Source organism: Thalassophryne amazonica, chromosome 4 (assembly GCF_902500255.1).
Source record: "Thalassophryne amazonica chromosome 4, fThaAma1.1, whole genome shotgun sequence".
Taxonomy (NCBI): domain Eukaryota; kingdom Metazoa; phylum Chordata; class Actinopteri; order Batrachoidiformes; family Batrachoididae; genus Thalassophryne; species Thalassophryne amazonica.
Window position 1 is genome coordinate 42,732,189 of NC_047106.1, and position 26,542 is coordinate 42,758,730.

At 43.6% G+C, this 26,542-nt stretch overlaps 1 protein-coding gene across 1 annotated transcript in view; it reads left to right on the plus strand.

Moving 5' to 3' along the window:
• Window positions 1-692: 692 nt before the first annotated feature.
• Window positions 693-26,542, plus strand: part of lrrc75a (leucine rich repeat containing 75A) — a 173,625-nt gene continuing 147,775 nt past the window's right edge. The window contains exon 1 of the mRNA XM_034167779.1: window positions 693-1,095. Within this exon, the coding sequence (XP_034023670.1) occupies window positions 847-1,095 (249 nt within the window). The 5' untranslated portion in view covers window positions 693-846. The remainder of the gene's footprint in view (window positions 1,096-26,542) is intronic.

The window sequence follows — 26,542 nt, forward strand, 5'->3', positions numbered from 1 at the left end:
ACAAAATTGATGCAGGAAATGACTCGTTTTGTATTTATGTGACTTATGTCACTGAAATTACAATTTAATTTTTTTGTCTATTCTAAGTACATGTCAACATTGCTGCATATAAATTGTAAGAATTCAAAGGTTTTATTTTTTTAAACCGTTGTAGTGTACTTTATGCATGAAATAGTTTTGATAAACCAAAATAAAACGGTTTTAGCAACTGTTGGCTATATCATCTTTATAGTCTTTTATCATATTTATATATATAGTTATCTAGCTAGCAAAAAAAAAATTAAAATAAAAAACCTGGTTTGGCTGCTGGAATTCTTGTGCTCTGCATGTATTAGCTGGGATGTCGTAAATAATGAAAATCAACTTTCGTCTACCAAGGTCCAAACATTAGTAAGAAAACCCTTGTAGAGAGGGTGAGGGGGCGTGGCTTATACCAGCTCCTTTCCATTTAAAGTAACAGTGACAGAAACGGGTTGTTGTTTCTTAGAGACTTGAGATTGGTTTTTTTTTGGATAAAACACCTCAGTGTTTGTGAGATATGTTTGGCTACAAATTTTAACATCTGTTTTTTAAGACACTTGGGCAACAGCTAAAAATGGTATTTGTGATCGTGTGTTTGAGCAAATATTTACTATTATTGTTTTTTTTTTAGTGTGTTTTGGAAATGCCAGAAAATAAGGAAACACAGACCAATATATTATTCTGGATAAAGATTCAATTTACAGCCATATAAAACATAAATGAGACACTGGAAGAAGAGGATGATGGAAATAAAAAATGGACTTAAGTCGCTGATTGAAGAGGACCTGTCTCGGTGTTATTGTTGTGCACTTTAAGACTGCTCCCATGGGTGCCAAACAAGCCAAAGGCCAGGAGGCCAGAGGAGCCAATCCTCAGCACCACTGGAAGCGGACGCCCACCAAAGAGCGGGCAGACATTTTGACCTCCCTCATGATGAAGTCTGGAGACAGGCTGAGTCGTGGCGGTACGCCACCTCCTTACCAGCGCCGCATTGGTATGATCCAGGAGATGATGCTGATGGCTAAGCAGGGCAAACATGACGAGGCCACGGAAATGCTGAAGACACTTCGACAGGTAACTAGCTAACTGTGTGTTTGACCAACTACATTCACATTATAGCATGAAGTGACCTGAATGTTATTTATTTATTCATTCATCCTGCATGTGCTACACCATGGAATATTTTCTGCTTTTCAGAATCAGATTTGGGCCACAGACATCTGATACAGATGTGACAAATGTATGGCGGCTACGACAGGTCACAAAATGTCTTCAATTATGACAGCACTAAGAAATGCAGAAAATAAAACTTGAACACAGAAACCCCCACATCAGTTCTACAAGTTGCATTAAAAATGCTTCATAATTGAAGGGACCTCATAGTACCATATCACCCCAATAGAGCACTTCGCTCTCAGACTGCAGGCTTACTTGTAGTTCCTAGGGTTTGTAAGAGTAGAATGGGAGGCAGAGCCTTCAGCTTTCAGGCTCCTCTCCTGTGGAACCAGCTCCCAATTCGGATCAGGGAGACAGACACCCTCTCTACTTTTAAGATTAGGCTTAAAACTTTCCTTTTTGCTAAAGCTTATAGTTAGGGCTGGATCAAGTGACCCTGAACCATCCCTTAGTTATGCTGCTATAGACTTAGACTGCTGGGGGGTTCCCATGATGCACTGAGTGTTTCTTTCTCTTTTTGCTCTGTATGCACCTCTCTGCATTTAATCATTAGTGATTGATCTCTGCTCCCCTCCACAGCATGTCTTTTTCCTGGTTCTCTCCCTCAGCCCCAACCAGTCCCAGCAGAAGGCTGCCCCTCCCTGAGCCTGGTTCTGCTGGAGGTTTCTTCCTGTTAAAAGGGAGTTTTTCCTTCCCACTGTCGCCAAGTGCTCACAGGGGGTCGTTTTGACCGTTGGGGTTTTTCCTTAATTATTGTATTGCTTTGCCTTACAATATGAAGCGCCTTGGGGCAACTGTTTGTTGTAATTTGGCACTATATACATAAAATTGATTTGATTTGATTTTTGGAAAAAACCCAAACAAACACAAATGCAGCAAACATAAATATAAACCTACAACAATTTAATTTGATAATGTGTCTGCTGCAAATTCACAATGCACACAAAAAAGTCACTTTGCAAAGCTCCACAACACAACAGAACCACTAATAACACAAAAAAGGAGTTTTTGCCAGACAAGAGCAATCGGAGATTTATGACAACTGCCCCCGATTTATTTTAACATTACTTTGTGCATTTTCACAAGAGAAAGACCAGTCTATACAGCTTCATTGTTGACTTGTGTGGACATTTCTACACTCATTCACAGTTTTGTTGTTTGTTGTTGGTGTTTTTTTTTTGGGGGGGGGGGCATCTTTGATTTTCTCATCTTGTTTGCTCGTTCTGTTCTCACCAACTTGCACTGCACTTTTCTGTATCAGTGGGGATGATTCAACTTGCAAGCATTTTTTTTTATCTTATTCATGCAAATTAACTGAAATATTCTAATCAATTGATTTTTAACCATTGATATATTAATTGATCACCAGCCAGGAGTATTTATTTCTATGGAATAAAAAAAATGATCAGACCATGTCATTGTCATTAAAATGATTGTTTCCGTTGGTTCTTTCCAAAGTGATTCAGACTGCTCATGCTTTCTTGTCATAATACAATTTCAATTTATTTCAATTTATTTTCATTTATATAGCGCCAAATCACAACAAAGTTACCTCATGGCACTTTACACAGTTAAGGTCTAACCTTACCAACCCCGAGAGCAAGCACAGAGGTGACAGCGGTAAGGAAAAACTCTCTCTGAAGAAGAAACCTCAAGCAGACCAGACTCAAAGGGGTGAAACTCTGCTTGGGCCATGCTATTGACACAAATTACGAAACAGTTCACAATAAAATATCCAGGAAATGTTGCCGTGCACAGGGCATCAGGTTTTCCAAAGCAGACACCACACCCATCTCTGGATGGAGCTGCACCTCAAACAGAAGAAAAACAGAATCAGGCATCAGAAAATACAGAAAAGTTAAAATAGCATGAAATTTCAAATCTCTTATTACAACTTGCAATTAATGTGAGAGATGGTGCTGAGACGCTTGTCAAAGTGAAACAGAAAAAATAGCTGTGATATTTGACATGGAATTTTGAAATAAAATTCCAGGCTGTTTCTAAGGTTCATTATACAAATACACAGAAAATGTCACATAGTTTAGATAAGTGGAACTAAAAAATAAAAGAAGTACATATACAAAAACGAGTAAAACTCAAAATATATCACTGTCAGAAAGTGCCAGAAGCCACCAGAGTGCGCTTTCTTCTTTTCTTTTCTGGGAGGGGTCGGGGTGGAGGCAATATGCACCTGGACCTTTTCTAGATTGGCGCAGCTTGCTGTGATTTCGTCACCGACTCACTGGGTTTGGTCTCCGTTTTTCTTGGTGGAATACACTGTGTATGTGTCACAGGTTATATTTGTTTGTATTCTCTGTTTGTGTAAGCATGTTCTCAATTTGTAAGACATTTTGCATGGTGCAGGTGTTTGTGTGCGTGTAAAAATTTTCTGCATTTGTGGCTGTTTTTAACACACAGAGAAGATGAAGTGCATTATGGAAAATGTGTTTGGGTTTTTTGCGCGTTCTTAGCCGGTACAAATGTTTTGCTTCACATAAAGTGAGGGAAGCAACATTAAAGTCTCAAGTTCTGGTACATTTTGTCAGTCACAAACAGTTACACCTTTTAGAATTCAGCCACATTGCTTCCAGCCTTAAAGGTAGAAGCGTGAACACGTTGTACCTGTTCTTAAATGTCCAAGTAGTCTAGCACCTCTTTCCTAACTCTTTTCTAAAGAGGCGCTCTGGATCCACACATTTATCGATTGTGAAGTAGTGAAGAAGTTATTGATTGCTTCACCTGAACATTGGGCACTGATTGGCTGAGAACTCCTGTGTCACCATTGTAACCTTGTTCTTGGACAAGCAGAGAGCTGTTGGAGGAGTGATGTTGCACAGAGTGATATTGGGGCTTAAAGATGTTATTCAGTCTGAAGACAGTCAGACAGGTGGATACTGTTGTCTACAAGCAGGCAGTGCATTGGGGCAACAGTATCTCGTCTTATAGTGATGACAGAGGAAGTGTTTATCAATTCACTAACATGAACTGTCCATTGGAAAACAAATAAAAGCAATACATACATACATACATACATATATATATATATATATATATACACAGTGTTGCCACAGTTACTTTGAAAAACTAATCCATTTACTGATTACTCCTTGAAAAAGTAACTTAGTTACTTTACTGATTACTCAATTGTAAAAGTAACTAAGTTAGATTACTAGTTACTTTTTTAGTTACTTTCCCCAGCTGCCGACAACAACCCACGTCAACATGACAATGATACCTGTTTTGCCAACTCACTTTATAGTCACCCTTTCTTGACTTCAATGAAAATAAATACTTGTTTTATAAAAAGTAAAATAAAGACCTCTTTCTTGACCTCATATTTAACTGTTGACAGCACTGTAACAGTAAAACTTGCAATTTCAAACCTACATTGTTTATAAATGTAACTATTAAATTCTAACATTTTTCTAACATTTAAATTCTCTCTAAACATTTTACTTGTCGAAATTATTATTATTTTAAGCAATATTAGTAGTTGTAGTAAAACGGCTTCAAAACTGGACCTTTAATCTAGGGCTGTTGTGGGGGGGGGGCACATCCCTGCCCCACGCCCCCATTCCATCTGGATTCGCCCCTGCTTTGGCGTTTGAGCACAAAGAATGGATAACATTTATTTATGCAGAAAACAGGACCAGATTTACAGGTAAGAAAGTTTTATTGCGTTTTCACATCATGTGGTCCTCAGAAAGAGAGTTTAGGTGCATTTGAGTGGAAAATAGTGTTAGTTGTTGACGCGTCGCCGAGGATCAGCTGTTTTTAACGAGACGATACAGAGCAGCTCAGCTCAGAATTCTAAATAAAGGAGGGGAAAAAGTATAAAAATGTCTTTGTAAAGCTCAGTGCAGGTGTGCTGATCACCGCGCTTTAAGAGGTGAGGACGAGTCGAGCAGCTGCAAAAAACCGTGGATGAAAAGCTCACAGCTCACTTAAAGTGGACAGTTCAGTCGAACCCGACCTCCTGCCCACAGACCAAGTTTAATGCTGCTATCGACCCACAATGACAAAATAATAGTAACGCACAGTGACATGGAGAAGTAACTTTAATCTGATTACTGACTTGGAAAGATTAACGCGTTAGATTACTCGTTACTAAAAAAAGTGGTCAGATTAGAGTAATGCGTTACTGGCATCACTGTATATATATATGTATATATGTATATATATATATATATATATATATATATATATATATATATATATATACACACACACACACAGTAGTGTTCAGAATAATAGTGCTATGTGACAAAAAAGATTAATCCAGGTTTTGAGTATATTTCTTATTGTTACATGGGAAACAAGGTACCAGTAGATTCAGTAGATTCTCACAAATCCAACAAGACCAAGCATTCATGATATGCACACTCTTAAGGCTATGAAATTGGGCTATTAGTAAAAAAAAAAGTAGAAAAGAGGGTGTTTACAATAATAGTAGCATCTGCTTTGATGCTACAAACTCAAAACTATAATGTTCAAACTGCTTTTTTAGCAATCCTGTGAATCACTAAACTAGTATTTAGTTGTATAACCACAGTTTTTCATGATTTCTTCACATCTGCGAGGCATTAATTTTGTTGGTTCGTTGTTGGTTTTGTTGCTCGTTTACTAGTGTGCTTGGGGTCATTGTCTTGTTGAAACACCCATTTCAAGGGCATGTTCTCTTCAGCATAAGGCAACATGACCTCTTCAAGTACTTTGACATATCCAAACTGATCCATGATACCTGGTATGCGATATATAGGCCCAACACCATAGTAGGAGAAACATGCCCATATCATGATGCTTGCACCACCATGCTTCACTGTCTTCACTGTGAACTGTGGCTTGAATTCAGAGTTTGGGGGTCGTCTCACAAACTGTCTGCGGCCCTTGGACCCAAAAAGAACAATTTTACTCTCATCAGTCCACAAAATATTCCTCCATTTCTCTTTCGGCCAGTTGATGTGATGTGAAATTGTAACCCCTTCTGCACATGTCTTTTATTTAACAGAGGGACTTTGCGGGGGATTCTTGTAAATAAATTAGCTTCACACAGGTGTCTTCTAACTGTCACAGCACTTACAGGTAACTCCAGACTGTCTTTGATCATCCTGGAGCTGATCAGTGGGTGAGCCTTTGCCATTCTGGTTATTCTTCTATCCATTTTGATGGTTGTTTTCCGTTTTCTTCCACGCGTCTCTGGTTTTTTGGTCCATTTTAAAGCATTGGAGATCATTGTAGATGAACAGCCTATAATTTTTTGCACCTGCGTATACGTTTTCCCCTGTCCAATCAACTTTTAAATCAAACTCTGCTGTTCTTCTGAACAATGTCTTGAACATCCCATTTTCCTCAGGCTTTCAAAGAGAAAAGCATGTTCAACAGGTGCTGGCTTCATCCTTAAACAGGGGACACCTGATTCACACCTGTTTGTTCCACAAAATTGACGAACTCACTGACTGAATGCCACACTACTATTATTGTGAACACCCCCTTTTCTACTTTTTTTTTACTAATAGCCCAATTTCATAGCCTTAAGAGTGTGCATATCATGAATGCTTGGTCTTGTTGGATTTGTGAGAATCTACTGAATCTACTGGTACCTTGTTTCCCATGTAACAATAAGAGATATACTCAAAACCTGGATTAATCTTTTTAGTCACATAGCACTGCTATTATTCTGAACACTACTACATATATATATATATATATATATATATATATATATATATATACACTCAACAAAAATATAAACGCAACACTTTTGGTTTTGCTCCCATCTTGTATGAGATGAACTCAAAGATCTAAAACTTTTTCCACATACACAATATCACCATTTCCCTCAAATATTGTTCACAAACCAGTCTAAATCTGTGATAGTGAGCACTTCTCCTTTGCTGAGATAATCCATCCCACCTCACAGGTGTGCCATATCAAGTTGCTGATTAGACACCATGATTAGTGCAGGGGTGTGCCTTAGACTGTCCACAATAAAAGGCCACTCTGAAAGGTGCAGTTTTATCACACAGCACAATGCCACAGATGTCGCAAGATTTGAGGGAGTGTGCAATTGGCATGCTGACAGCAGGAATGTCAACCAGAGCTGTTGCTCGTGTATTGAATGTTCATTTCTCTACCATAAGCCGTCTCCAAAGACGTTTCAGAGAATTTGGCAGTACATCCAACCAGCCTCACAACCGCAGACCACGTGTAACCACACCAGCCCAGGACCTCCACATCCAGCATGTTCACCTCCAAGGTCGTGTGAGACCAGCCACTCGGACAGCTGCTGAAACAATCGGTTTGCATAACCAAAGAATTTCTGCACAAACTGTCAGAAACCGTCTCAGGGAAGCTCATCTGCATGCTCGTCGTCCTCATCGGGGTCTCGACCTGACTCCAGTTCGTCGTCGTAACCGACTTTAGTGGGCAAATGCTCACATTCGCTGGCATTTGGCACGTTGGAGAGGTGTTCTCTTCACGGATGAATCCCGGTTCACACTGTCCAGGGCAGATGGCAGACAGCGTGTGTGGCGTCGTGTGGGTGAGAGGTTTTCTGATGTCAATGGTGTGGATCGAGTGGCCCATGGTGGTGGTGGGGTTATGGTATGGGCAGGCGTCTGTTATGGATGAAGAACACAGGTGCATTTTATTGATGGCATTTTGAATGCACAGAGATACCGTGACGAGATCCTGAGGCCCATTGTTGTGCCATACATCCAAGAACATCACCTCATGTTGCAGCAGGATAATGCACGGCCCCATGTTGCAAGGATCTGTACACAATTCTTGGAAGCTGAAAATGTCCCAGTTCTTGCATGGCCGGCATACTCACCGGACATGTCACCCATTGAGCATGTTTGGGATGCTCTGGACCGGCGTATACGACAGCGTGTACCAGTTCCTGCCAATATCCAGCAACTTCGCACAGCCATTGAAGAGGAGTGGACCAACATTCCACAGACCACAATTGACAACCTGATCAACTCTATGTGAGGGATATGTGTTGCACTGCATGAGGTAAATGGTGGTCACACCAGATACTGACTGTTAGCCCCCCCAATAAAACAAAACTGCACCTTTCAGAGTGGCCTTTTATTGTGGGCAGTCTAAGGCACACCTGTACACTAATCATGGTGTCTAATCAGCATCCTGATATGGCACACCTGTGAGGTGGGATGGATTATCTCAGCAAAGGAGAAGTGCTCACTATCACAGATTTAGACTGGTTTGTGAACAATATTTGAGGGAAATGGTGATATTGTGTATGTGGAAAAAGTTTTAGATCTTTGAGTTCATCTCATACAAAATGGGAGCAAAACCAAAAGTGTTGCGTTTATATTTTTGTTGAGTGTATATAAAATTCCTCCTCAGTCAATGTCGGCTCTAATGCTCCATCAGAAACCTAACTGACTGACTGAGTCCGACTGAACTGATGCAGGTACTGATGGTGTCTTGGACTAATGAAATGACTTGGCTGGCAGTGTGACCTGTTGGACCGGAGACAGGTCAGATTTATAGCCTCTCTAATGTGCACCTCCACGTTTGCAGCACTTTCCTGCTTGCTGCTGTGGTGGCAGCAGTTGAAAAAGCCCAGCAGCATAGTGGAACAACCTTTGTTTGCTGAGAAACAAAAGCCAAGCAGGGAAAAAAAAAAGAGGAACACACAAATGTCACCAGCTGAATTGGAGGATTTGCAGAGACACAATGATGGGCAGGATCTGAGTGAATGTCATTGCAATGGGGTGCAATTATGAAAAGTTAATCTGGATGCTTATTATCTGAATCAGGAGGAAATGGAGAGAAGATGGTGGAGGGAGGACAGATCCAGACATATCTGCAGAATCCATGTTGGCTGTTTATTCCCTGATGACTCAACCTCATACAACAGTGTAGCAGAGTTAAAAACACTTTCACAGTTTATAGTTTTGGCTTTGGAGATTGGTAAATGCATTTTGATGAGTTCATTTTAATGTGACTGTTCAGGATGATAATTTCAGATGTTTTGTGATAATCTAGTTAACAGCCACTGTCCAACTGGCTATGGCTTTGACTGTGTGTCATATGTATGTATTAATTCTTTTATTCATTTTATTAGGAAACGGAGCGTGCCACGGCCTCAACTTTATCTAAATTGTGGGTCTTTAGTGACGCTTAGGGCTAGTGGCCGGTGATCACCTTAGTATTTCTTCTGTTTTTCTTGTTGCTTAATGCTGACAAATTACACTGCATTTGTTGTCTTTCTGATGTTTGATTCTACTTTTTTTCTTTTCTCTCTGTTTGAGGTGCGGCTCCATCCAGAGATGGGTGTGGTATCTGTTCCGGAAACCGTCCTGTGCACCAGCAACAATTCCCGTATGTTCGTTTTGTGAATTGTTTTGTAATTTCTGTCAGTAGCATGGCCCAAGCAGAGGGTCACACCTTTGAGTCTGGTCTGCTTGAGGTTTCTTCCTCAGAGCGAGTTTTTCTTTACCACTGTTGCTCTGGCCGTGGGTAAGGTTAGACCTTACTTGTGTGAAGCGCCTTGAGGCAACCTTGTTGTGATTTGGTGCTATATAAATGAAAATAAATTGAAATTGAATTGAAATATATGTGTATATTGCGTGTTGCCCGTGGGGAGCCACGGGCTCTAGATTGGGTAATGTTTGCAAAATAAGTCGCTGACATTTTTCAAGGGTGGTAATAAATTGTGCAGCGTTTCTATAATGAGTTGGAATGGCATGTGAGTCCAGAATGTTTTTAGAACCTTAGACACAGACCTTAGAGTTTTTACAGGAAGAACTCAACCCTTTTATTTCCTGTTAATTACGTATTTTTTATGTTAATATCTGTCTTAATGTAGTTAGAAATTGTTTAGGTTCTTGTTATGATATACACACTATTACTGTTGTTGTTATTATTATTGTCATTATTATTAATATTATTTATTTTATTATTACTTGTATTTTTTCATTTGATTTTTAAATGGTCCACAATGGAAATAAGTGTTTCACTTTCTTGTGTTGTCTGTGTATTTTTAAGGTATTTACAGTTATATTTTGTGCTTACATTTAACTTACTAAATAAAATCACGCACGCATACACATGCACATACACAGACGCCACTTTGCTTTTAATATAAAGATGATTTATTACCCCCTGCTAGAATGATGTGTAAGTCCAGAATGTAATTATCAATGTCCATTGTTCATCCTTGACCCAAAACACATATGCATACCAAATGGATAATTGAAGTCACTGGGGGACGGGTCATGGGTACCGCAGCCACAGGTGTAGACAATTATTTCCGCTGCCAGAGAAACATAGAAGAGAGGGAGAGGCAACACATCAGAGCCAGACCAATTCCGCAGACCACAACAGCTGTGGAGTACCGTGTTTGTCCTTTCTCAGCATTTTATTTAACTCGAGCTCTTGGCAAAAGACTATGGGCCCTGCAGTAATGGCAAATGACCACCAGGAGGTGATGTTGGTCCATTTCAAAAAATTTGGGTGTAGGCTGCTGTGGGACACCACCAACAATGACCAACCTGTTGCTTATATTTGTATATGACTTGCTATGTGGTTCACATTGGTGGAGTAAGCACTGCCAATAAAGGAAAATGCAGAGCAGCACTTTTTGAGCTTCAAAATGGCTCTTCCGATGTCGCTGACTGAACGGTAAAAATCGGTCCGCCCTGCCTTCACTGTGCATGCGTCATTTGGGACCAAAGCAGGACGTCTGAGTCTGACTCTCTACACCCAAAGCGATCAAAGGGAATAATGTGATTATTAACCATCAGATGACAAGGTAAAACCTCTTGAATTATTCTAAAGTCACATTTAAGCAGAAACGAGACCGGCGTTTAAAGTATTTTTATATATTTATTGTCTTTCTGTCTTTTAAAATCGGATTTGCTACTGTAAGACAACTGAATTTCTCCATGAGGGGATTAATAAAGTATTTATCTATCTATCTATTAAGCAGAAACGAGGCGCTAATCGCCTCATTTTGCTACTGACGCACCAAAATGACATAAGCGCAGCTGCACGTCAGACGTTTGCCGTGCAGCTGCTGCACTCTGATCGGTCCACCGCCTTTATTACAAAATAATGCTGAATTTATGTGGAAATGATTATTGTACAAAAGCTTCAGATATCTGTCACTGAGATAGATGATGACTGGAGTTCAGTTTGAAGCAGAAACGAGGTGATAATCGGTGGATCGCAGCTGACACTTAGAAATGACGATGCTGACGCTCCAAATTACGCATGTGCAGTGAAGGCAGGGGGGGAACGATTTTTAGGGGCGGACCATTCGGTCGGTGACACCGGGTCTTTGTAGAAAACCTATGGCTGGACAGAGATTTTGTCTCGTGTACTGTGTATTTAAGGACTATGGCCTGCACTAGCAACCAGCAGAGACTGTAAAGGGGAGCAACCAGTGATTCCTCTTCTTTTTTCTTGATTCTTCCAACCACACTGCAAAATGTGAAAAGCAGAGTAAGTATGTCCATTTTTGGCTCCATACTTACCATAAGTATCTCCTTAAGTGGGCCTGCTTTCATGTACAGTAGATATGAAGGGATCCTTCTAAGCTCATGAAAACACATCAGTTCTTTGCTGCAGATAATCATACACAAATGAATGAACAGATGGTTATTAATGCTATTTTCCTTTTGTGCTAATAAATGCCCCTAAATTTGACACACTGTATCTTTAAGGCATTTTAAGTATCTGTCCATATGTAGCACAGTTATAGCCCATCTGAGCATGCCTGCAAACAGCCACGTTTCAGTGGATAGCCATTATAGTGCCAGAAACAACAGCCATGACATTTGTGGTGGAGTTGTAAAGCCTCCATGAGCACTTAATGGATCAGTCATTAAGTGACTTGTAAACAGTTCAGACACAATTACGATTCAGTTATTTCTGCATCTCATCTGCACCTCTTGGGGGAGGTGATGGTCTAGCGGTTAAGGAGTTGGGCTTGAGACCAGAAGATCCTCAGTTCAAATCCCCGCCTGACTGGAAAATCACTAAGGACCCTTGGGCAAAGTTTTTAATCCCCTATTGCTCCCGGTGTGTAGTGAGCACCTTGTGTGGCAGCACCCTGACATCGGGGTAATTGTAAAGTGCTTTGAGCGTCTGATGCAGATGGAAAAGCGCTATATAAATGCGGTCCATTTACCATTCAGTTTACCATCAGAGCGTTCAATTTGATACATAGATGGGTGATAAATTAAAAGAAAAACCAACATTAGGTGTCTGATTTACTGAGATCCCAAATAACGAGTGCAAAAATTGCGTGGCCAATCCTGTAGTGCATTATGGTAGAGACAGTTTTGTGGATGACTTGCTAAAAGTAAATGCGCCATTGATAGCAGGTGGCAATGTGACTTAGAAAGCAGTATGTACGAGGTCTGTTAGAAAAGTAACGGACCTTTTTATTTTTTCAAAAACTATATGGATTTGATTCATGTGTTTTTACGTCAGCCAAGCTTGAACCTTCGTGTGCATGCGTGAGTTTTTCCACGCCTGTCGGTTGCGTCATTCGCCTGTGGGCAGGCTTTGAGTGAGCACTGGTCCACCCCTCTCGTCGTTGTTTCATTGCGAGGAAATGGCGGAATGATTTGGGCTTTTTTTCCATCAGAATTTTTTCAGAAACTGTTAGAGACAGGCAGCTGGAAACCATTCGAAAAATGTATCTGGCTTTCGGTGAAAATTTAACGGGCTTCACAGAGAATAAGGAGTGTTACTACAGCTTTAAGGACAGCCCACAATGGCGCACGGTGCGCCGCGCTCCGACCCGCCATCGAGAGGCAGAAACCACCACATCACAATTTCTCTTATACTCACTCGACTGGTAAGCACTGAAAGCCGAGATAAGCATGTCCCAACTTGTCCTCTAACACTCCGAAACGGAGGTGTTCCTTTGTCTCGCTTCATCAGCGAATCGGTTGTGATGCGCGAAGCCTCCGTGCGGCTTTCCATGACAAAATCTCTTGTTAAAAGTGAAATCTGCCGGAAAATGGCTGATGTCCAGCTCTTGTGATAACCAGAGAAATTGCACACAACGGTCCCGGCTCCACACAGCCATCCGTTTAGAAATGATGTGGTGGTTTCTACCTCTCAATGGCGGCTCGGAGCGCGCCGCGCCGTGCGCCATTGTGGGCTGTCCTTAAACCTGTAGTAACACTCCTTATTCTCTGTGAAGCCCGTAAAATTTTCACCGAAACCCAGATAAATTTTTCGAATGGTTTCCAGCTGCCAGTCTCTAACAGTTTCTGAAAAAATTCTGATGGAAAAAAAGCCCAAATCATTCCGCCATTTCCTCGCAGTGAAACAACGACGAGAGGGGTGGACCAGTGCTCACTCAAAGCCTGCCCACAGGCGAATGACGCAACCGACAGGCGTGGAAAAACTCCCGCATGCGCACAAAGGTTCAAGCTTGGCTGACGTAAAAACATATGAATCAAATCCATATAGTTTTTGAAAAAAATAAAAAGGTACGATACTTTTCTAACAGACCTCGTAAATGCATATTTTGCATGTGTTAATGACCGTAAGGGCAAAAGGAAATTAAATCACTACTTAGGTTATGTTGCTGGGCACAAGTTCAAGGCACCTCTTTATCCAGATCTTATATGTATGAAAGTCAACTCAATACTCGAATAGCTGCAGATTTTATTAATTTATCGAATGCTAGCTGTATTATATTTACTGCTATTATTTCTCCAACGTTTGTCTAATGTTATTTTAAAACTGATTACACTTGATGCTCTTACTATGTCCTCTGGTAGGCTGTTTCATGTATCCACCACTTTTCTTGTAAATGACGAATTTCCTCAAATCTAGATGTGACCTTCTTTTGTAATTTCTTGCTGTAACCCTTCTGTTGTCTTCTGATTAAGGTTCATCAGGAGTGCATTCACTTGTAGTGTGTTCTGTTTGCACAACACAACTGTCATTGTGCGCTTTGTGCACACAATGACACACACACACACACACACACACACGCAGCATGCACAGATGTGCGTGCATCACCCCACACAGACCCAAAAATGTGCATGTGTGTTTATTTGTGTGACACATCAGTCATTTTAATTGTCATGAATTGCACTAAAATGTACTCTGGTTCCACTTGTTATGCATGGAGACTTTGATTCTTAAAGAAAAAAAAAAAAACATAAGGTAAACCATTAAACTTTTTAAATATACCCTACATTTACAATAAATTATTATTATTATTGTTCTCGCCCTTCACAAACAGCCGGTTCTCCAACAACCGCTGCAGGACCTGACGTACATGCTTGACATGAGTCTCAGGATCCGGGGAGAAGATGAGAATATCGTCTAGATATACGAAGACGAACCGATGCAGGAAGTCCCGCAAGACGTCATTTACCAGTGCTTGGAACGTCGCGGGGGCGTTTGTGAGGCCGAACAGCATGACCAGGTACTCAAAATGACCTAACGGGGTGTTGAATGCCGTCTTCCATTCGTCTCCCTTCTGGATCCGAACCAGGTGGTACGCATTATGAAGATCAAGTTTTGTAAATATTTTGGCTCCATGCAGCGGCGTGAACACTGAATCCAACAGGGGCAACGGGTATCATTTGCGAACCGTAATCTCATTCAGCCCCCTGTAATCAATGCATGGACGGAGTCCTCCGTCTTTCTTGCCCACAAAAAAGAAACCAGCACCCATCGGGGAGGTGGAGTTCCGGATCAGCCCGGCAGCTAACGAGTCCAGGATGTAGGTCTCCATTGATTCGCGCTCTGGACGTGAGAGGTTGTACAGCCTGCTGGACGGGTACTCGACGCCCGGGATCAAATCAATGGCGCAATTATACGGACGGTGTGGGGGAAGAGTGAGTGCCAGATCTTTGCTGAAGACATCAGCAAGATCATGGTACTCCTCAGGCACCGCCGTCAGATTGGGGGGGACTTTAACCTCCTCGTTAGCGGTCATACCGGGGGGAACCGAGGATCCTAAACACTCCCGGTGGCAGGTTTCGCTCCACTGAGCCACAACCCCAGACGGCCAATCAATCCAGGGATTGTGTTTTATCATCCATGGGAAGCCCAAAATAACGCGGGAGGTAGAAGGTGTTACAAAAAACACAATCTCCTCCCGATGATTCCCAGACACAACCAATGTCACTGGCTGTGTCTTGTGTGTGATTAAAGGGAGAAGGGTGCCATCTAGTGCCCGTACCTTCAGTGGTGAAGGAAGGGCCACTAGAGGGAGCCCCACAAACTCAGTATATATCGTTAGGAGCCGTGCATTCTGCTCCCAGAGCGCTGTAGCCCAGGCGCGTGCCTCACCTCGAAGCAGATTAATAACATAAGCCACCCGGCTGGAGTCTGACGCGTACATAACGGGACGCTGTGCAAAGACGAGCGAACACTGCATCAGAAAGTCTGCGCACGTCTCTACACAACCTCCGGAGGGCTTATGTATGCTTCAGGGGACGGAGGGGGGGTTCGTTGAACGACCAGTGGAATATCTGTATTTGGCGCCTGGAGGAGGTGCTGCAGCAACGCCCTGCGTGTGCGCTTCCACCTGGGCGGTGAGAGCCTCCATCCTCCAATTGAGAATAACATTCTGCTCGGTCACCAAGTCCAACTGAGCAGTGAAGGTGGTTAAGATTTGCTGTAGCTCACCTAATACGCCTCCTGCCGGCGCCTGTGCACCCTGCGTTTCCATTGGTGGTTCACTCGATGGTTGACGCCCCTCGGGATCCATGACATTGGCCGAGATATCCTATTGGGAAAGTGTAGTGACACGGACCCACAACAGGGGGCGTAAATGAACGGACAATGGATAAGCCAAAATACAACAATTTAATGTTGTGAATGTGCACAACGGAAAAACAGTACAATTTAGAATAACATTCAATAATACTAGGTGACGTGTGGGCAGGCTCGAGGATAGAAGACGCCTGTCCAGCGAAGAGCCGGGCCCCATACGCTTTCCACTGCCAGCGGATCTGGAGCACACCGGAGCCACCAAGCGCTGAGTCCCCAGGTGGCCACTGCCTCCGACTGTCGGATCTGGTACTGCTGGCAGGAAGAACAGAACAGGTGATGGTGGGTGCGTGAACACCCAGCAAACAGTCAGTACAATGGTGGGAAACACCTCCACCTCTTAATCACAATATTCCAGAATTAAGTGCAGATCCTGTAGGTATACTTAGTAGTCCCCAACCGAGGAGCGGAGTACGCCAACTCCCCAACACACGACTACTCCTTACGTACAAACAGGTTCGTCTGCAAAAGTAATGTTACACACAGAAGCAAAGACGTTACTGTTGTGAAAGTGACGTGACACGGACCCACAACAGGGGGCGTTAATGAACGGACAATGGATAAGCCAAAAAGTAACAATTTAATGTTGTGAATCGCACAACAATGTACAGACAATAACAATATGGTGGACTGTCAATCATACACCAGGTGACGTGTGGGCAGGCTCGACGATAGAAGACGCCTGGAGAGAGAAGAGCTGGATCCCCACACAGCTTCCACCACCAACGGAGCTGAAGAACACCGGAGCCGCCAAGCCCTGCGCCCCAGGTGGCCGCTGTCTTCAGCAGTCAGACCCGGTACTGCTGGCAGAAAACAGAGACAGTCCAGATGAGTGTGAGTTCGCACACTCAGTAATCCCACAGTCTGTCTTAAGTAAAGGAGGGAAAACCTCCACCTCCAATCACACACACTCGTGCAGCTCCTGGTCAACCACTTATCTGAGTTGGGGTGTGAGGCGAAGCCGTCGCTGTCACACCAAACGCCAATCCTCCAGATAAGGAAACACTCCAGGAAAACGGCTGCAAATAGAAGTTCAGGTTAAACACACACAGTGTCAGGCAGCAGAGAAATTACCTGAATGGTAGTTGATTTCTCGGCGAGGAGTTGTAAAACAGCTAACTGATCATCTGCAGAGGAATGGTCTATTTGAAGAGTTTCAGTCAGGTTTTAGAATTCATCATAGTACAGAAACAGCATTAGTGAAGGTTACAAATGATCTTCTTATGGCCTCGGACAGTGGACTCATCTCTGTGCTTGTTCTGTTAGACCTCAGTGCTGCTTTTGATACTGTTGACCATAAAATTTTATTACAGAGATTAGAGCATGCCATAGGTATTAAAGGCACTGCGCTGCGGTGGTTTGAATCATATTTGTCTAATAGATTACAATTTGTTCATGTAAATGGGGAATCTTCTTCACAGACTAAAGTTAATTATGGAGTTCCACAAGGTTCTGTGCTAGGACCAATTTTATTCACTTTATACATGCTTCCCTTAGGCAGTATTATTAGACGGTATTGCTTAAATTTTCATTGTTACGCAGATGATACCCAGCTTTATCTATCCATGAAGCCAGAGGACACACACCAATTAGCTAAACTGCAGGATTGTCTTACAGACATAAAGACATGGATGACCTCTAATTTCCTGCTTTTAAACTCAGATAAAACTGAAGTTATTGTTCTTGGCCCCACAAATCTTAGAAACATGGTGTCTAACCAGATCCTTACTCTGGATGGCATTACCCTGACCTCTAGTAATACTGTGAGAAATCTTGGAGTCATTTTTGATCAGGATATGTCATTCAAAGCGCATATTAAACAAATATGTAGGACTGCTTTTTTGCATTTACGCAATATCTCTAAAATCAGAAAGGTCTTGTCTCAGAGTGATGCTGAAAAACTAATTCATGCATTTATTTCCTCTAGGCTGGACTATTGTAATTCATTATTATCAGGTTGTCCTAAAAGTTCCCTAAAAAGCCTTCAGTTAATTCAAAATGCTGCAGCTAGAGTGCTGACGGGGACTAGAAGGAGAGAGCATATCTCACCCATATTGGCCTCTCTTCATTGGCTTCCTGTTAATTCTAGAATAGAATTTAAAATTCTTCTTCTTACTTATAAGGTTTTGAATAATCAGGTCCCATCTTATCTTAGGGACCTCGTAGTACCATATCACCCCAATAGAGCACTTCGCTCTCAGACTGCAGGCTTACTTGTAGTTCCTAGGGTTTGTAAGAGTAGAATGGGAGGCAGAGCCTTCAGCTTTCAGGCTCCTCTCCTGTGGAACCAGCTCCCAATTCAGATCAGGGAGACAGACACCCTCTCTACTTTTAAGATTAGGCTTAAAACTTTCCTTTTTGCTAAAGCTTATAGTTAGGGCTGGATCAGGTGACCCTGAACCATCCCTTAGTTATGCTGCTATAGACGTAGACTGCTGGGGGGTTCCCATGATGCACTGTTTCTTTCTCTTTTTGCTCTGTATGCACCACTCTGCATTTAATCATTAGTGATCGATCTCTGCTCCCCTCCACAGCATGTCTTTTTCCTGGTTCTCTCCCTCAGCCCCAACCAGTCCCAGCAGAAGACTGCCCCTCCCTGAGCCTGGTTCTGCTGGAGGTTTCTTCCTGTTAAAAGGGAGTTTTTCCTTCCCACTGTAGCCAAGTGCTTGCTCACAGGGGGTCGTTTTGACCGTTGGGGTTTTACATCATTATTGTATGGCCTTGCCTTGCAATATAAAGCGCCTTGGGGCAACTGTTTGTTGTGATTTGGCGCTATATAAAAAAAAAAATTGATTGATTGATTGAATTGAGGTGGAGTTGCAGTCCGGTCTTTGTAGTGGTGATGATGGGTGACAGCTTGTGTTGATTGATGACAGCTGTCACCTCCAGCAAAGCCGACGCCCTCTCGTGCTTGGAGCCCGCACTCCAAGCAGGGCGCCATCTTGTGGTGGGCCAGCAGTACCTCCTCTTCAGCGGCCCACACAACAGTTACTACTGTTGTGTTTACACAGGCTGAGCGGTTTACCTGACGGGTAGACGATATCTCGGCAGGGAGGTGGAGTTGCTGCCCGGCTTATATGGGATGTGGTGATGAAGTAGTGATGAGTGACAGCTGTCAGGTGGTAATGAGTGGCAGCTGTCATTCCCGGCTGCGCCCTCTCGTGCCTGAAGCCCGCCATTCAGGCAGGACGCCCTCTGGTGGTGGGCCAGCAGTACCTCCTCTTCAGCGGCCCACACAACAATTATTTTATTCTGTTCATGAGGAAGCGGCAGCATCTGTGTTTCTGGAACAGCAGTCTGCCAGATGCATTCAGCCAATGCCAAAGTTTCAAACTCGCAAAATACAGACACAGTCAGCACCTTCTAAATTTCCTTTTGATCTTGATAAACCATGTTGCATGTGCAATACCTATTTGCTAGTTTCCTCCCACAATTTTGCATACTCAGATGGACAATCAACAAGCTGTATGTTCATAAAGGCAAATGTGCTAAATGGACAATACCAGTTATTTTGTACATTTGACAGATACACTCCTTGTTGCATACTGTTAGTAACTCAGCATGCAGGTGTATGTGCAATTACAGTGGTGTTTGCATATGTTTTTGCAAACATAAACCTTCACTAAATTAGATCCAAACTGTCTTAGTAAGGTTTTGGGTTCTGCAGAACAGCTTCAGTATACCTTTGTCATTGAATCTACTGTACAAGTCTCTGCAACTCACTCCATTCTTCCAAAAATATTCCTTAATTTGGTGTTTTGATTAGATTAGATAGAACTTTATTGATCCCTTGCAAAACTCCCTCAGGGAAATTCAGGTTCCAGCAGCATTGTATAGCAGCACACAGGGTAAGAAGCACACAGAGTATCGAAAGTGAAACAAAAGAAAAACAGTTTTCAAATACAAATACACAATATAAATACCAGATATACTGATCAGTACTGGTTTACTGGCTACTACCATTCCTCTCCTTCCCGTCCTCTGTCATCCTGTTCCTCCCCCCTATTGAAGAGTTGTACAATCTGATGGCCTGAGGGACAAAGGAGTTTTTCAGTCTGTTGGTCCTGCACTTGGGAAGGAGCAGTCTGTGGCTGAAGAGGCTCCTCTGGTTACTGATGACAGTGTGCAGAGGGAGACTGATGATGGTGAGCGCTGTCTAACCCATCAGTCCAAAATCTCTTATATGGTTTACATCATTTCTATATTCATCAAACAATTTAGTGACCTCTTGTGCCCTGTGGATGGATCATTCATTGTGTTTCATCACTCAATTTATTCAGGTTTTTCCAGTGTCACCACCGGTTAGTGGCGGCCAGCTGACAGCACCTCCACGAGCTAAAGCACACATTATGTTGAATCTGGTATAACATATGAACTTAAAAATCTAAAAATACAAATACTTACTGGCTCACCATCTGAACAGTTTTCCCCATTTTTTTCAGATCAATCCAGACCCTTTGTGTCAGAGAGCTCTTGGAGAGTTTTGTTGTAGTTGAGCATTTGGAAAAGTGAAGTCCAGAAAATTAACTTCTTGTAACCAGACAGCAGTCGTGACTTTTTTCACTCCCTGAAATGGCTTTTAAAATGTATATTTTTCATACTGGTGAGGTCTTCTTCAGACATAGAAACTCCAGTTGTTGTTTTGCAGGAAAAGTCCAACATGTTTAACTGTCAAAGGCAGATAAAAAGTGTTTGGCACAGTGTGACAGCTTTAAGAATATGTAATGATGATGAAAGCAATACGTTTACACACAGTGAGTTATGAATTAGTGAGGATGCAGTCAACTGAGTAAAAGGGTTCTGAATCAGACAAGGAAAAAGAGGCGAGTAAGTACAGCTCCTAAGGAGAGTTGGAAAAAGAGTGCAGAGAGGAAATGATGGAGAGGGGAGGAAGGGGGAAAAGAGAGAGCTTGTTTGTGAAAGATAGAAGAGACATTCTTTGCTTTTCTGGTTACCAGGTTCCCTTCAACGTTGCCCAGAAACCATGATGATCCTACAGCTCAGACTAATAGATATCTATTTGCTGGGCAGGAGCTCTGTTAAGAACTAATGGGGGGGGAGGGGGACCTTCTTGATCATCCTGCTCCAGTTAATGTGAAACCAAAGATAGTATTTCTTCACCTCTTCTTCGAGTAACTGCTGTGGAAACTTTCTCCAGCTCTGAACATATCCTCAGCATTTCCCTCATTACTTCCTTGTTTGATACACGCAGTTGCATCTTTTCTTTATTTTATTACTCATGGATTGTGTCTTGTGATGTGGTTAGATTAAGGACCAGCTGTTGTGCATGTATCCATGCATTTTCAGCTCTGTACTGTATGTGTTGCCTCTGGTGTTACTTGCTGTGTAAACAAACTATTATTGACAGTTATGATATAAATGGTTGCAATTTTTGTTCTGTCACGATGGCCTAGGGGGCTAAGCTGACTACTGTATCATCAAAACATCCATGTTTAGAGTCTCATGGGCTGCTCTTGCGTGCGGTCCCCTTTCCCTTCCTGTATTTTTTGTCGTATTCCCAGTTAGGGCTGAATAGTTGAGGAAATTAGCAATACTGTAATTTAAATGACTGTTTTCAAGTGCAGTTTGTGTTAGTGTTCTGCATAGTACAACTATATTTATCAGATTTAACTCTTTCGGGGGAAAGGGTGGATTGTCCCCTCTGTGTCAGGGGAGAGTTATTGTTCAGAGAGGAGAAGTTCAGTTATCTCTGGGTCTTGTTTACGAGTGGGGGTAAGACGGAGCGTGAGATCAACAGACAGATTGGGGCTGTGTCTGATGTCCTACGGACGCTGGACTGAAATGTCATAGTGAAGAAAGGGCTGAGACAGAAGACAAGATTCTTGATGTACCAGAGTAATAGATTTTTCTAAATGCTATACATCTGTTTTGTGTTATGTGTCGGACGCAGCCCGGAGAACCGACCAGCGTTTGAAGGACCCAGTATAAAATAAGCAGAGCACGGTACAAAGGATAACAGAGTTTAATGAACATAACAGTGCTGTGAAAAATATAAAAGTGCGCGGTCTGGCGTGGTGGATTGCGGTGCGCTCCCAGCAGCGCTAATGGTCCGGAGCCAGAACTGGTTCGGACCCAAGGACCCCGCCGACACCTCCCAGGTGGCCGCGACAAACCGAGTCTGTGAAAGAAGGAATCATTATGTGAGTCCACACTCAACACACAGAGAGAACGCTCAAAGGTGCACAAACAGCAAACACTTCCTGGCTTAATTACTAATCAGCTTCCCACCCTGCAGCCATGGAACATCCAGTTCACAAACTCACTGCAGCGGAAGCTGATTTAAACGACCAACATACAGCTCAGTATAATAAGGTGTGAGGGACACCACATTTACTGACTGTATAAATGTTAGTCACAAAATCTAACGTACCTCAGGAAGTGTGCTGACGAGCGTGAGACCTCACCCTCTCCTCTTTCACAGACCATGCATCAAACCTGGACGTTCTCTGCATCCACTGATGATGAGATGGCTCCCGAGACGACGATCTCACCCGTCTGGTCACAAGGTCGAGTCTCTGGCAAATACACACTGTGTACTCCAGTCTTAAATGCCACCATGTTCCAATCCATGTAGATGCACCACAGCTGTGAGTCCTGACGAGCTGCAGGTGATCAGGGTGAGGTCCTGATAAACTCAGCTACACAGCCACTCAGTCCCAAATGCAAGCCACCTGGAAGGAAAAACAAAAGACAGAAACAAAAAGGCAGCCAGGCCCCCCAGCCATACAACAGTACCCCACCCTCACGGGAAGCCTCCCGGCGACCACACAAACCTGGCCCAGGAGAAACACCCCCCTCCAGGGACCATGGCTGGAAACCGTATCCGCATTCATCTTCCAACAGAATGGTAGATGTCTTCTCCTCTGGCTGCATCTTTGCCCTTGTTTCTATCAGTCAATTAGCACAGGTGTGGCCAGGAGTTCTTGAACCTGTGCGGTCAGCCTTTGTCCAACCATGTTCACAGTCTGATTAGTCATAAAACAAAAAAGACAAACACAAACAACCAAAACACCCCCCCCCCCCCTCCCGAGAGGCCCGTTCCATCAAACCCCGGGAAGGGGAGAAAAGAAAAACAACCCAAACTTAAGCTAACAAATAAAAACACTAACACCCCCCCCCCCCCCCCCCCCAGAGGACCGTTCCATCAAACCCTGGGAAGGGGAGAAAAGAAAAACCCAAACTTAAGCTTGCAAATAAAAATGCTAACACCCCCCCCCCCCCCAACGACATGTAGGGACCAACACCCCCCAGAGGACATCCCGCCAGCTCCAGGAGTAATAACCACAGCCGAGGTCCCTCTGGGATCCAACGTCACCCACGGGGACACCCAGCGCCTCCCAGAGGACCATTCCATCAACCCCAGGAGACGCCTCCCCTCATGACCAACGGACCCAGCCCCGGCCGTCTATGGCTAGATGGACCCACAGCCCTTTCCCCCCCAGAGGACACCACAGTCAAACCCTGAGGGCGGAAACTGGGGGGAAAAACAAAAGGAGAAAAAAAAACATACAAACAAAACAACCCCACCCCCTTGGCGCAGTGGAAACTGGAAGCACGTCCAATGTCACCAACCGTGACTATACCCCAGAAGCCAACCGGGAGGAGTGGAACAGCGGTTATGGCAGACGGCACAAAACGGCGCCACTCCTCCGACTTCTAAACCAGCCACCAGCTGCGGGTATATCCCACTGCCCCAAACCTCAGCCACGCCGATGGCAGACGGCTCAAAGGCGTGCTGAAGCCGGAGGTGGAACAGGGAAACAACAAACAAAAACACCCCCCCCCCCCAGGTGCAGAGGTTACCTGGGAAACGCCCAGCATAACCAAACTGCACCACTCCAGCAACGCCAACACTACGGCTCACACGGCTGGAGCCAGAGGAGAAGAGAGGGAACAAAAAGAAAATACCCCAAACCCCCCCCCCCCTCCTGGGTGCAGAAGTTACCTGGGAAACGCCCAGCATAACCAAACTGCACCACTCCAGCAACGCCGACTCTACGGCTCACCCGGCTGGAGTCAGAGGAGAAGAGAGAGCATAACAAAAAACAAAACAAAAAGAAAAAAGAAAAAACAACCCAATTACCCCCCCCCATGACCCCCCAGGGGACCGTCCCATCAAACCCTGGGAGGTGAAACCGAAAGAAATAAAAAGAAAGACTAACAGACTAACATAAAGTTGCTTGGGTCCTTTTTCTTTTTTTTCCAGACAGAACTGCAGGGACACGACCCCAGACACTAATAGTGTAAAAAAAAAATCCCACACAAAAACCAACTCAAAAAACACCCACACAAAATGAACTAACACAAAACAAATAAGTGATTTATACCGTCAAGCTCAAACAAATGGAACACACCTGTTCCAACTTAAGAGCTTGACGGTAATGTGACTCAGTCACCAAAAGAGGGAGCCAAAGTGCTAAAAATGAAAAAAACCCCTTTGGTGACAGAAAATAATTCATGCTGCTTTTCCTGTGAGCAGCACACAACCAAAAATGTGATTCAACTAAATAACACCGGATCTGACACAACAGACGCAGTAGCTATCATTACCCGGGGAAACGGGGCTACGACTGTAACACAGGAAGCACCGCGACCCGTGCCACAGAGCTCCGCCGTGCGCGTTCACCCATTACAGACACACTCTTGCAGCTCCCGTTTAAACCTCTTACCCGGTTGGAGCGTGACGCGAAGCCGTCGCCAGTCACACTCCACCACGACCCTCGGATAAGGCACACACAGGAACACGGCTGCATGAGCGCTCAAATCAGTATTCGGTAATGGGTTCTCCAACGCGCACCATCCGGGCGGAGAGCACCCGCAACTGATCCGGATAACTTCTGAACGTCTGCTGCCGCCTTCCCGGCGCGTTACCGTCTCTGCTACCGCTGGGTCCGTGATGTTTGGCCAGAGACTACTGTTATGTGTCGGACGCAGCCCGGAGAACCGACCAGCGTTTGAAGGACCCAGTATAAAATAAGCAGAGCACGGTACAAAGGATAACAGAGTTTAATGAACATAACAGTGCTGTGAAAAATATAAAAGTGCGCGGTCTGGCGTGGTGGATTGCGGTGCGCTCCCAGCAGCGCTAACGGTCCGGAGCCAGAACTGGTTCGGACCCAAGGACTCCGCCGACACCCCCCAGGTGGCCGCGACAAACCGAGTCTGTGAAAGAAGGAATCATTATGTGAGTCCACACTCAACACACAGAGAGAACGCTCAAAGGTGCACAAACAGCAAACACTTCCTGGCTTAATTACTAATCAGCTTCCCACCCTGCAGGCATGGAACATCCAGTTCACAAACTCACTGCAGCGGAAGCTGATTTAAACGACCAACTCAATATAATAAGGTGTGAGGGACACCACGTTTACTGACTGTATAAATGTTAGTCACAAAATCTAACGTACCTCAGGAAGTGTGCTGACGAGCGTGAGACCTCACCCTCTCCTCTTTCACAGACCATGCATCAAACCTGGACGTTCTCTGCATCCACTGATGATGAGATGGCTCCCGAGACGACGATCTCACCCATCTGGTCACAAGGTCGAGTCTCTGGCAAATACACACTGTGTACTCCAGTCTTAAATGCCACCATGTTCCAATCCATGTAGATGCACCACAGCTGTGAGTCCTGACGAGCCGCAGGTGATCAGGGTGAGGTCCTGATAAACTCAGCTACACAGCCACTCAGTCCCAAATGCAAGCCACCTGGAAGGAAAAACAAAAGACAGAAACAAAAAGGCAGCCAGGCCCCCCAGCCATACAACATTTTGTTCCCTTTTTCTTATCAGGCACTGAAGGTTGATGTCTCGACATGTTTTTCTGATGAATTCGGTTGTTTGGGTTGGATGTAATTACATTGGTACCTTCAGCTGGTTCAGTTTGATCCATCTCTCTTTTGTAGTGTTTGTGCACAACTACTCTCTAAACTTTCCTCCATTTTATTCATCATTTATTGACCCTTGCCTTCGATGGGGAATAGTTTTTTTTATCATTCTGGCCACTAACTGGACAGAAGCGTGTGCTGCTAGGATATTCGAACATCTAGCAGACACCTAGTAGTCCAAAGGAAAACACTATGAGTATTTCACCCCCCTTTCTTTGAAGTAAATGTTAAAGCTGCTTTGATAGAAGGTTTTGTTTTGTTTTTTCTTAATGCATTGCAGAGCTGTTTATGTATCAAGAATATACATTGGATTGACTTCAGTGTACTTGCAGTGTGACCTGTAAAAGTGCGTTAACTAGGAAGATACAGCGGATAAAGTAAGTATTGAACATGTCACCATTTTTCTCAGTACATATATTTCTAAAAGCACTGTTGACATGAAATTTTCACCAGATGTCAGTAACAATCAAAGTAATCATACATGCAAAGAAATCACAGCAAATAAGTACAGAAAATAAGTTATGCATGATATAAAGGAATGACACAGGGAAAAAGTATTGAACACGCTAACTGAAATTCATTTGATAGTAAGTCCCTTCAGCTGCTCCCTTGTTTTCACTGGGGGTGGCCACAGCAGATCCAGGGTGGATC